Source organism: Crotalus tigris, unplaced genomic scaffold (genome assembly GCF_016545835.1).
Source record: "Crotalus tigris isolate CLP2741 ecotype Arizona unplaced genomic scaffold, ASM1654583v1 scf7180000017668.6805642782:7212621, whole genome shotgun sequence".
Classification (NCBI taxonomy): Eukaryota; Metazoa; Chordata; class Lepidosauria; order Squamata; family Viperidae; genus Crotalus; species Crotalus tigris.
The window spans coordinates 2,824,856-2,837,554 of record NW_024096554.1 but is presented as its reverse complement, the minus strand read 5'-3'; the positions used below and the strand labels follow the sequence as shown (position 1 = coordinate 2,837,554).

The 12,699-nt window shown below is 37.7% G+C and overlaps 1 protein-coding gene across 10 annotated transcripts in view; it reads left to right on the top strand.

Moving 5' to 3' along the window:
* DAAM2 (dishevelled associated activator of morphogenesis 2) overlaps positions 1 to 12,273 on the top strand; it is a 242,941-nt gene extending 230,668 nt beyond the window's left edge. For all 10 annotated transcript variants that reach the window (XM_039337096.1, XM_039337092.1, XM_039337089.1 and 7 more), the window contains 2 exons: positions 4,735 to 4,905; positions 10,224 to 12,273. In XM_039337096.1, the coding sequence (XP_039193030.1) occupies positions 4,735 to 4,905; positions 10,224 to 10,442 (390 nt within the window). In that variant the 3' untranslated portion in view covers positions 10,443 to 12,273. The remainder of the gene's footprint in view (positions 1 to 4,734; positions 4,906 to 10,223) is intronic.
* Positions 12,274 to 12,699: the final 426 nt, after the last annotated feature.

Genomic DNA, 12,699 nt, shown 5'->3' with positions numbered 1-12,699 from the left:
TGAAAGGAACAGTAAAGGACAGGAGCCAAAATGTACAGACTCTCAACAAAAAGCCCTGGCTTTAGTGGCAATGTTACCTGTTGACTGAATTGGGTTTCCAAAGTAACTGGGAAGAGAGAGATCATTCTTAAGCTAAAATTTTCCCTCGCCAGATTTCAGCTGCCTTGGGATCCACTTTTGAGCCATACTTGTATGTGTTTCCTTTAGCACATTACAGATGGAAGTACAGTCTTTTTTTTTTTTTACTTCTAACTGCAACTTGAAATCTACATCTGAATGGACAGTGTGGACATTGAGCTTTCCATCTTTCACAGAGTCCTTTTAATGAACACTTTTTAAAATCTACCTGATAGGTACATACCTATGAAACAGGAACCTCTGTGTGCAACTTTATAGTGACCTTTAATAGTATCCACAGAAGAAGGGGAAAATACATTTCTTTGACATACTAAGGACTGTCCCATGTAGGGCAGTAGCTTTATGAATGTCAGGACCCATTTCTTATAACAAAACATATAGCCTAAAATAGAAACGTTATCTATTTATCTGTGCCGATTCAACATAAAGACAGTCTTTCCCATTGCTATTAGTCTTTCCAACACATTGTGCAATTTGTTTTCTGGAGTTGTATGGATTAAGATAGTAGAGAGTTATTTTAATCCAAAACAGAATTTAATCATACTAGGGAAGGAAAATCGAGTTCCCGTTTCTGCTAAGCTAATTAAAAAGTATTTGTGCAGCAAAGCCAATCTTTTCTGGAAGTGGCTGAGCATACATTTGCCAGCATAATGCTCTCAATAAGAGAAGTTTAGTACTAATTGCTATAACATGTCCAATAATTTATCACTCCCTAATGTCTTTTCATAGTATGCACACATCTACTGTTCTTGAAGGAGCTTAGTTTGAGTTTTGGAAGAGTGCACAGCTATTACTCCTCCTCAAATACTGAGCTGCATGTGGACCTAGGATGTGAAATTTTCTATCTCCAACAGAATCTAAGCTATTTTTTAGATTTTTCAAAATATTAGGTGGGTATTATACCAAATCAGATATATTTCTATGGGCTCAAACTCCTGCAAACTCAATAGAGTCTGTATTGGGGAAGTTGTATTATCTATGCCAGAGAAAAATTTGCAACTAGCCAGTAAAGATGGAGGCAATACTATATACTGTAGAATACACAATACTGTTCCATTTCAGTTTTGCAACAGAACATGAACAACAAATGTGATTTTTATGACTGGCACATAACACAAAGATTGGTTATTAGGCTAATAAAGAAGAATTACAATGGAAGCACATCTCTTTCTGTATGTGAATCTGGCAATATAAATGCCAAGGCCTAAAGGATGGGGTAGTATATTTTTGAAAATATATTGTTTAAAACAGGAAAAATGGTCTTGCTTCTAGGGCATATTGAAAACTTTAAATCATCGTAGATGAAAGACAGATTAGATTCCCCCTATGAATTTTGCTAGTGCATGCAATGACTAAAATTGGAGGAGCCAAACATTATTTGCACATAAAACTCAGGCCATCTTATTCTCTTACACATTGGCTCCTCTCCTCCCAATATCTTCTATTGGTTGAGTATGAAGGTCTGAAAAGGCATTCTGAGCATGGTCAGCTGGATACATTTGGAAATTGTATCACTATTAATCCTGCTTGTGTATGCACTCCCTTTCTGAGTACCTATGTGACAAATCACTTCACTTTTCTTCACTTGAAAGCTAAGCTACATGGCCAAAGCAGTATGATTACAACATAGGTTATATCCATAAGATTGCAGATCATTGGACAGTTTTGGTGTGATTGATTGAAGAATCCAATCTACATTATTTATCTAATGCACAAATTTCAGTTCATCTGTGGTATAAAACATTTTTATTGTGATATAGTCAATGAGCACTGACTTATCATCTGTTCATATGTCAAAATAGCTTTGACACAAGAACCCAATCAGTGCACAACTGCTACATGAAACTATTGTCTTCCTTTTAGATTTGCCAATGCAATGGCATTGCCAATGCCAATCCAAACAGCTGAATTCAGGCATTCTGGGAAGTATTGTGCTTGCTATAGCCATTAAACTGTGAGAACCATTAAACAGAAAATCCTCTGCAACACACATACATGCACGCGTATGCACGCACACACACATGCACACAATACCTAAAGCTAGAAGAAAGATGGGAATGCATGAACTTAAAAAAATAAATTATTGCAAAATATATATTTTTCAACTGAAAGATTTTTAAAATTTTGTCATTCTTTTTCTTTACCACTTCAAATAACAGTTCTGCCATCTGGCACACTTTCCATAATTGTGTTTTTCTTCTGCTCTGAGAAGACCTCTTCCCCCATTTTTTTTCTCAAAACTTCCTTTCTGAAGCTACTTAATTTCATTGGCAGGAGTAGCAGTGAGTGAGTGCTGCTGTTCCTCTTTCTACCTCTGTTGAAACAACTTTACAAAATGAACAACTGCCTAAACTATTTGCTTTGGCACAAAGAGGAATTGACTGGAAAGTTTGGTAGTAGGTAGGATTGCTGGCACTGAAGTCTGCAGGCCTATTATGTCATAAGATGAAGGAGTGATAACTTGGAGAAAAAATTATTTATTTTAACAAAAATACATTTGTATCTCTTGGGTTACAAAGTAAAAGGGTATGTCATTCACATTACCAAGCTTTACAGTGACGATCAGGGCTTGATGCCATCTTAATCATTCCTAAAAGATTTTTATTGGGTACTGGGGAAATGAAATCATTGTAGAGAAAAATCAGGCAAGAAGGTAGGGAACAGTATGGAGATCAACCGAGAGCCATGGATACAGAAAAACTGTATTGCTGTATCCAGAAGTGAACAGTAACAGGGAAATTATTTTGGGATTTGTAGGGTTAACAGAAGTGAATTAACAAAAAAGAATGTAGTAGGCCTTTCAAACTACAGAACTGCATTGTAGTAGAAAGAAAAGGATTCCCTAAAATCCCAGTGTTGACAGAACCTGCCAGTGGGTGATTTCATCATAAAACGTCTAATGTAAGATGGGCTTTCTTTCTTAACTTACATTGGAAGATCACTAAACACATAATTTGTGTAGACTCAGTGCCAGGCAGAGGTCAGCATTCAAACTGTTAAAGATTTAAAGGTATATATTATCCATGAGTAATCACCCATTTAATAGCATTTCTTCAAAAAACAGTGCTGCTAAATTACTCACTGGGCAAGTAGTCATGTAAACTGTGCCTTAATTGAGGTTTCACTTTTAAGTTTTGTTTGAATAACCACTGATTTATAATAACGAGACCTATTTTTTCTTTAATAGTAGAATTTCTGAAAACTGAAGCCTGATATTCCCCATCCAAACTCTGACAGCCTTTATTCTGTCATAGGTTTGGTCTTCCTATCAAAGAGACAAAACAATATGGCTGTTGATGATTGTTGGTGTGAGGGAGGGAAGTTAGATTTTGGATCTGAGATTTAGGTATGGGCTATAGATGAATTCTAAGATCCCATAATGGCTTTGAAGGTTTGTATCTGGAAAGGAAAGAGCTTAAAGAAAATTCAGACATTCCCTCACCATGTTGGTCACCACTTCTACACTTTCCTCATTTGGTTGAAAATGCTTCATTTTAAAAGCAGTTCCAGAGTGGGGTGCTAGCCAAGCTGCTGAATTCCTCACCAAGTTCCACTGATGTTGTTGATATAGTTGTATTTTTGTAGGTTCTATGCATGCCAGAAAGAAGAAAGAGTCATGTTCACCAGTCTGCATTATTGTTCCCCTGTCTGCCCTGTCACTTCTTCCCAGTAAGATCAACCAAGACATCTAAAAGCTTATCAGCTTAGTATTATGTCTGAAAGGACAGTTCTGGGTTGTCAGTTTTCCATCAAACCAGTTTTCCATCAATCTCTTGTTTATATGGAACAATAAACTAGGAATTAGTTTTGAGGCTTTCCTTGCTAGACAATTTGTCCAGCTGCTCACTCACTAGAAGAACAAACAGGAATCATTGGAAAGTCTGTGTAATAAGTCAGGATTCTATTGCATTCTGTTTCATCATTTTGTGTGATTTTGGCAGAAATTAACAAAACTGCTAAATCCTTATGATTGTCAAGTCTCTCCATTTTTTGCCGAGTGCATAAATATATATTCTGCTATGTAAGTCCTGGAGCTTCTCCACGTCAATCTGTGTGAATGCAAATTTGTCCATTTGTTTATACTTAGCATTCAACTTTGTGAAGTATAAACTTTTTTTTTCTGGAAGCGTTTCTTAATATTTGTATTTTCCTATACAGTTTTTTCTGCATAAGGGAAATGCACATTATAAATTCAGGATTTTGTATAGGGTTTTACCCAATGTGCAGACATCTAGGGATTATGTTTAAGTTGCTAGTACATCATAAAATTTAGCAAGGTTTGCTGAACAGGTACATTCCAGGCTTTTTGGTCAGTTCCAATACTGAGGATATAATAAATCCACATGCCTATAACAATTTGGATGGAACAAATTTCTCATTTATCCTTCTTGATTATGAAGCATTTCTGGTTTTTAAATTTTGAACGTGTCTCTAAGATAGAAACAAAATACAAAATGTATAGTCTCTATGAAATTGAACACTTCCGTTAACAGATTGTAGTATTTTTTTTTTCTTAATAAACATTTGCTGTATTCTTTTCCTTCTAAATGCCAGGAAGTTTTGTTTTGTTTTTTTCTTTTTTCCTTTCTTTAACAGTATGCCAAAGCACTGAAGCATTTTGGAGAGAGTGAGGGAAGGATGCAGCCAGATGAATTTTTTGGCATCTTTGACACCTTCCTGCAATCATTTACAGAAGCTAAGCAAGATCTGGAGAATATGAGGAAGAAGAAAGAAGAAGAGGAGCGCAGGGCACGCATGGAAGTCATGGTGAGGACTCAAAAGTTAGAATTTTTTTAAAAAAAAAAAATTGCCTGAAAAATATTTTCCTGAATGTCTTGGGAAATTAAATGCAGTGTGATTAAAGGACATATTTTCTACACACCAGTTCACCAGCTGGCTTGCATCATTGCTTCTCTTGGGTTCCTCTTTGTGCATTCTAGGTTCTTCTTTCAGCCTTGCATATTTCTCCAGCCTCACTTTTGTCCTGGGTCAATGCATCTTTTTCATTTATCCTTTCCTTTCATCTTTTTCATTTCATTTAGGGGAATGTTTTCCCATCTAAGGTTATCCTCCAGACCAGGGCTTTTCAACTTTTTCACCCATTGTATCACTTTTAGGATATGGCAGTATCCGAGTACCACCAGTCGCCTAGCAAGGTGTCAAAAACTTGATGACAAAAAAAGGGAAAAAAACTGATGAAGTACAGATAGTCCTCGACTTACAACAGTTCGCTTAGTGACTGTTCGAAGTTACAATGGCACTGAAAAAAGTGCCCTCCAAGCCTCAGCCGAGCAAGACACCTGCCTGCCCACCCGGCGGCGCTCTTCCTCCTGTCCGAGGTTTTTATTCCCCCCATCTGCTGGGTGGTTGCAGCAGGTTTTGGTTACTTCACATGACCCTGGGACACTGTGACCATCATAAATATGAATCAGTTGCCAAGCATCTGAATGTAAATCACAAGACCCTGGAGATGCTGCAACATTCCAGCTGATCGGTGCTTCTTCTGGGCTCAGCAGAAGTGCCAGGATCAGCGCCGAGCTCCAGCTGGAGCCTGGCGCTGATCCTGGCGCTTCTGCTGAGCCCTGAGAGCCCTGCAGCTCCAGCCATCTCTCACTCAGGCTTGTGTGATGCTGCCACCAGTTCAGCTCATTCTCCTCCCCCACTACCACTTTTCTAGGATGGTCGCATACCACCTGGCAGGTGCCAATGTACCACAGGTGGTACCCATACCACTGGTTGAAAAGCCTTGCTCCAGACAGTAGGGAAAATACAAAGTTTCTTTCTTAAGAACTTAGAAATTAGCAGAGAAAAAGTTAAATCTCAGGAAAGTTGCATTATTTTGGATTATGGAATATGGAAAATGCTTCCATAAATATTATTTTATTATTTTGTTATATTATTATTAATATTGTTCCTTGCCAAAATATACCACATTCTAGTTTTGTGAGCCATAATATCCTGTTGATTTCTTCTTGAGCTATGTCTTTATACATTTTTAAACTTTTATGTACTATGCATTATTTCTGACATCAGAATGCCTAATACATTGTTATTCTAGAGTTGCATTTCTGATTACTGATTGTTATAGTAGTCATTTTTTTGTTCATGATCCATGTCCAACCTAAAATTTTTTAGCTATAAATATTTTATACTAAAGCTCTTATCAGATTGGCAAATGACAAAAAAAAAATCAATGTAATAGCTAATGTCCTAGAACCAGGAAGAATATTAAGAAAAGGTTTGGCAAGTTAGTAAAATGGGATGAAAATGACCAAATGAAACCAAACAGAGAAAATGCAAAGCTTCTTCACTTTTGTCATACAAGGTTTGTGGTCAAAGGGCAGTTGATCCAAGCAACCATTTTTCTGACTGATCCCCTGTTTTAAACTTTACGGTGAAGGTTTCATTAATTTGAAATAAATTGTTCCTAAACTCATGCAAAAGTCTTGACATCAGATTACAATTTATTTAAATAGTAAAACTGCCTGGATCTTTTCCTGCCCTTAACCTGTGTATTGAGCCTTAAAACACAAAACTTTGCTTTCTTTTAAGCATAGCTATTCTATTTTCCATCTTCTTCCTTTGACACAATATTTATGTTCTCCTAAACCTCTTGTTTGCATTCTTGAAGTTACTAGGAGTTGGTGTTGGATTGAGCCAAACTACACGAGAAAATTAAAATACATGTTTAGAACATTTGTGTCTGAATTTTAGCCAGTAGAAGCCATAAGGAGATAGAAGCCTTTATTGGAGGATATGATGCATAAATGTTAACTCTCCTTTATCAGTTCCTCCTTCTATCCCTCTGGATTTCTATGGTCAAAATGTAAAGATACAGAACATCCAATTACAAATCTAACTGTAATTTCTTGGGCAATAACACCTGTCTTGTGTTTATTCAATGTCTTTTCTTAATTGCTTTCTCTAATGTTATAATTTGTAGTATGCTGCCTTTCTGGCTTTACAGAGCTGATTCCTTTCACTATAGTGGGATCAATATATTCCCCAAGCTAATTATGCTATTGGAACTTTAGTTCCTGGATTCCTCGAGGTTCATGTGAACCAATTACCTTTCTAATATTATGATGTCTTGATCTTAGAAAGGATTCCTTTGCTCCTTTCAAGGTATCAGCACCACAACCTGAATTGCACTGCTCACTCCAGCTATACTAAGAATGAAGCATGTATCCTATTCCCCCGAATGTTCCCATTTGCCTCAACTTTCAGTTAGATTTCTGGAGTGTAGAGAGAGGGGGACATTCCTAGTCAATTTTACTTACAGTTGTGCCTAGTTTAAAACGTCAGAACTTCAACTTCTTAAATGGAGAATAATGTAATTGTTTTGCAAGGCTGAAAGAGCTAAAGAATTCCTTGCCAGCCAGTACGGGAACAGATAGCACAGCCTTCTACTCAGAAAGGAGAGGAGTTTGTTCCCAGTTCTGTGCTGGAATAAATGATGGGGAAGTTATAGATATGGGGCAGAGGAGAAACTGTGGGTCACTAGGGTGTGATGATTATGATCTTCCATAATAACAGAATAACCAAGTTAGAAGGGACCTTGGTGGTCCTCTATTTCAATTCCCTGCTCAAGCAGGACACCCTATACCAGTGATGGCAAACCTTTTAGAGACCGAGTGCCCAAACTGCAACCCAAAACCCACTTATGCATCATCGGGTGCCAGCCCATTGGCTGGGTGTGGCCCATTGGCTGGGCGTGGCTGCCGTGGTAATGGCAGACTGGATGGGACTAAAAAGTTCAAACAATGAATTCCAACTTTGCAAGATCTTTTTTTTCCCCGCGAGAAGTTGAAACTGACTGATTGATTGAACCTTTTTTTTTTTTTGCATACTGTGGTGGAGGCCTAAAGTGAAGAGGTTTTATAAAACCCAGCTGCAGGCCTAGGACTGGGGCAATGGTGCATGTGCTCACAGAGAGGGCTCTGAGTGCCACCTCTGGTACCTGTGCCATAGGTTCGCCACCACTGCCCTATACCATTCCAGACAAATGGTTGTCCAATCTCTTAAAAACCTCCATTGTTGGAGCACCCACAACGTCTGCAGCCAGTTTGAGATAAGGTCACTGAATTAACTGTTGTAAGTTGAATATCTGTAATTGCCCACCCCTGGATTAAATGGTCTATACAAAATGGTGATGGGACATTGGAACAGCAACCCAGTGAGGAATCCTGACCTTCCCCTGCTAAGAGACGAAGAGGGGCAAGGGGGAGAGCAGGCTTACTTAATTATTATAATACCAATACATCAATAATATTATTGATGACATTTGAATCAGTGGGAACTTACATTAGTAGGAGGAACAATTCTTTTTCTTCCCATTCCTCCTAAATCTTGAATCCTACGGAAAATAGCCTAGAATGGAGGCAACTGGCCTGCATCTCTCTCTCTCTCTCTTTTCCTTCACTGAAAGCCATTGTTATGATCTAATTAGATTTTTATCTTAGTCTTTCTTCGGGGAATCACCAATTTCTCTCTTCATCCCCACCATTCCTTTATCTTCCCAGCATCCTACCCATGAATAAGTTAGTTAGGGGGAAAAATGGTCTAGTTCAGTATGAAAGGAGATAAAAATCTAGATACTCCTGGGTTTAGTTTGGCAGCCTAATCACTTCCTCATGGGATCTTAGAAGTAGTTTCACAAGTTGTTTATGTTCAATCTAGGGTTGTCTTGCTGGCTTTAATGAAGCAATTGTTGATACAGATGTGGTTTGCAGGCTAAGTCACTTTGATCCAAGGTCTTTTTCCAGTTCCATGTTTTGCATACTTTCAGTCCAGGCCCATCATTTACAGATGCCCCATGTTCTAAATGTAATGTTAAGAATCCAGTGTTACTTACGCTTATTTGCAAAACCCACAGGTGGCTAACAACAGAGAAAAAGCCGCTAAAAGTTCAGCTTAGGACTGTCCTATTCCTGATCTTTGTAAGTCACTCTAGGAGTGTTTTCAGTGGAAGAACAGGTTAAAAATGGTTCACATAAATAAATAGCGGAATGTTAAAAACAGCAAAGGAAAGGAAAGAAAGCTAACTCCATAAAATGCAAACCAAGGAAACAACATAAGATAGCTATGGTTTTTAGATGTATATGGCTAACTACTGGATGCTGGACTAGGCAGCTTTTTAGACTGATACCAAAAAGTTATATTTAGCTTCTTATACAGGTAGTCCTTAATTTACAACGATTCGTTTAGTGACTGTTTGAAATCACAACAGCACTGAAAATGGTGACTTATGACTATTTTTCCCACTTATGCCTAATAATAATAATAATAATAATAATAATAATAATAATAATAATAATCCAACCCCCTGCTCAGGCAGGAAACTCTATACTTTTTCTGACAAATGGTTGTCCAATTTCTTCTTAAAAACTTCCAGTGTTGAGCATCCCTGTACTCATGAGATCAAAATTTGGATGCTTGACAATTGGCTCATATTTATGATGATTGCAGTGTCCTGGGATCATCTGACAAGCAAATTCACTGAACCACTGTGTTACTGATTTAACAACGGCAATGATTCACTTAACAACTGTGGCAAGAAAGGTCATAAAATGCAGCAAAACTCACTTAACTGTCTCATTTAGCATGATAAATTTTGGGCTCAATTGCAGTCATAAGTCAAGGACCACCTGTAATGTTGAAGTTTAGAATTATCCCAATGAATAGCTGAGTCTAGAATTTGCAACAAACAACTTATGGATGTCTCTTTAAATTATTTCTAATTAGTTTTGTTAATATTAATAATAATAAAGTTGGAAGTGACCTTCAAGGTCATCTAGTCCAACCCCCTGCTCAGGCAGGGAACCCTATACCATTTCAGACAAATGGCTGTCCAGTCTCTTCTTAAAAACTTCCAGTGTTGGAGCATTCACCGCTTCTGGAGGCAGGTTGTTCCACTGGTTAATTGTTCTAACTGTCGGGAAGTTTCTCCTTAGTTCTAGGTTGCTTCTCTCCTTGATTAGTTTCCATCCGTTGCTTCTTGTCTTGCCTTTCATTATCTTTATTAGCACATTTTCCAGCCAGCCACCATATTAAAACCGGTTAAATCTGTGTGTATTTCTTAACAGCTTAAAGAACAGAGAGAGAAAGAGCGGCGTCAGAAGAAAGCAAAGGCTGGTAGTATCTCAGAGGAAGGAGGAGGAGAGTTTGATGATCTGGTGTCAGCACTGAGATCAGGTGAAGTTTTTGACAAAGACTTATCCAAGCTCAAGCGCAACCGTAAGCGTTCAGGAAACCAAGCGCTGGAGACAAGCCGGGAACGAGCAATAACAAAGCTCAATTATTAAATATGGATGAGGTGCATATTACACAAAGTGCAAAACCGTAAATGAATGACTGCTGCAACCAAGAGTCAAGACAAGATAGCGAGACTGTATAAATCCTTTCTGCAGGAAGCACATCTAGTGCCAATGGCTTTTTTTTCCAGGACGAACCTATTCTCCCGTCTTGCTCTTGTCCATATTTACATAATCTGGACTGGTGGTAAAAGTGCCTCTCTAGTGCCCAAAGGATTTGTCATCAAACCTTCCTTCTGATTGATCAAATTGCTTCTTGGTTCCACCACAACTTTGCTTTTGGACCCTTTTGATGGAACAGAAACCTTGGAGACTTTTTGGACCAGTTACTTGGGGTGGGTAGGGGAGGTTCATGTGCCAAAGTCTACACGTTAAAAAAAAAACCTCCAATGTTGAGAAAATGCAAGACAGTCTCAGGTTGGTTCTGAATTTTCTTGCCATTCTTGGTTTGGCCTACTTTCAAGAGTGAATTAGTGGTATTATAGTGTTATGATTCTCTTCTTCCACTGGATTTCCACAAGGCCATTGACTTTGAGAAACATGACACTGGTCTCAAGGACTGGTATTTACTGGTGCGTGCCAAGCAAGTGAAGTTGCGTCAGAGGAAGTAGCTCTGTTTTTGAGATGCACAAAATGTTTGGGAAACTCACTTTCCCCCCCCCCCACTAATCACTTGAGTATTTGGAAGTGTGCTAAGTCTTTATACCAAGTTGTGAGAAAATAGGAGGACCCAGACTCTAAGAGTGATCATCATTAACCTGAACCTGATCAGTTATCATTGCTAAGCAATGTGGTAGGAAAGGGTTTGGGGTATAGCAGTATTTCCATTTGTAAAACTGCATTATTTTCATAGCACAGTAACACACATTATTTGAACTAATAACATATAGAAATTTTAAAAAAAATACACAAATGGTTTGTCTGATAGTTGAAAAAGAGAATCTGGTCATTTATTGGAAGCCATGACTCAACCGGGATGGATATTTTTCATTCTAACAGACTAGCCTTCTCAGAAACTGCAATTCTTTCAACAATATTTTCACAATATTATGTAATTGTAGGATGACTGGAACATTCAAGGATTTTTCCATCATGAAGGAGGTGACAAAGAAAGAATTCAAATATATGGCAGAACCAAAAGGGATTACCCAGTATGTATGAAAACAACACTTGCAGTGGCAATAAACAAGCAATTTATCATGTCATAAAAATTGTCTAACAGGATAGCCAAAACAGAAACATGCATCTGTAGAGGAAGCCAAATAATACTTCCCTATTTCATTGTTCTTACATGGTTGTACATTAATAGAACTATGCAGTATAGGATTTTTTTTCTAATCTTATGAATTGAGTAGTTAGTCATCAATTCTCAACTGGATCTCAGGAAAAAAAGATGGTACAAGCTTGAGTGTGAGCAACATGAAGGCAAAGTTTAAGATGATGTCTGAAAGAGCTTTTCTGCAAGGGCAAAGTTCATAGAATTCCAGGGATTATAAAAGACATTCCAATTGTCACATTGATTACTTGCTTTTGTTGGTATGAAAAAATTGTGTAGATTCAAGTTTGTTTCTGTGAAGTAGAAAATTTCTTTCTCCCTCAAGCACAGATTAATAAGCCATATAGCATGGTTCCCCTACCAGCATTGGCCTGAACGTTGGGAACCCTAAGTAGAAGTGCTCAAATATTCAAAAATAAGTCTTATTTTCGTATGCCCTAGTTTTCAGTGCTCTGGTTCTGAATTTTCATGGCATTCCAAAATACCGCTTTGTTTTTCATTACATGCATAGGCAAGATAATTTGCCTTTACAAAAAAAAAAAAAAATCTCTGATATTTTTTAAAATATCATTTAGAGCAGTGTTTCCTAAAAATGTTCTGGCCATCCTCTCAGAAGTCCACAAAACCAAAATTCTTTGCCAACCTATCTTGAAAAATATTAAAATCCCATCAAATTGTGAGAAGTGGCAATGAATGCAAATTTTTAGTATAGTAAATGCTGATAAATATAATCCATACAAATGAAAGCTCATTTGGGGGTCCTCCATAATTTTAAAAAGTGCGAAAGGGTCCTTACAGAAAAAAGAAACACTAAGAAACACTAAGTTAGAAGATGATCCTTCATCTCATGGGAAATCTCTCTCTTCCTCTCCCTCTTTCGGAACTTAATGATTCCACCCTAAATATTCTTGAAGATAAACAGGGTTATACTTTTGGGATTCTTCAGGATGAACAACAAGGTATTTTAAAGAA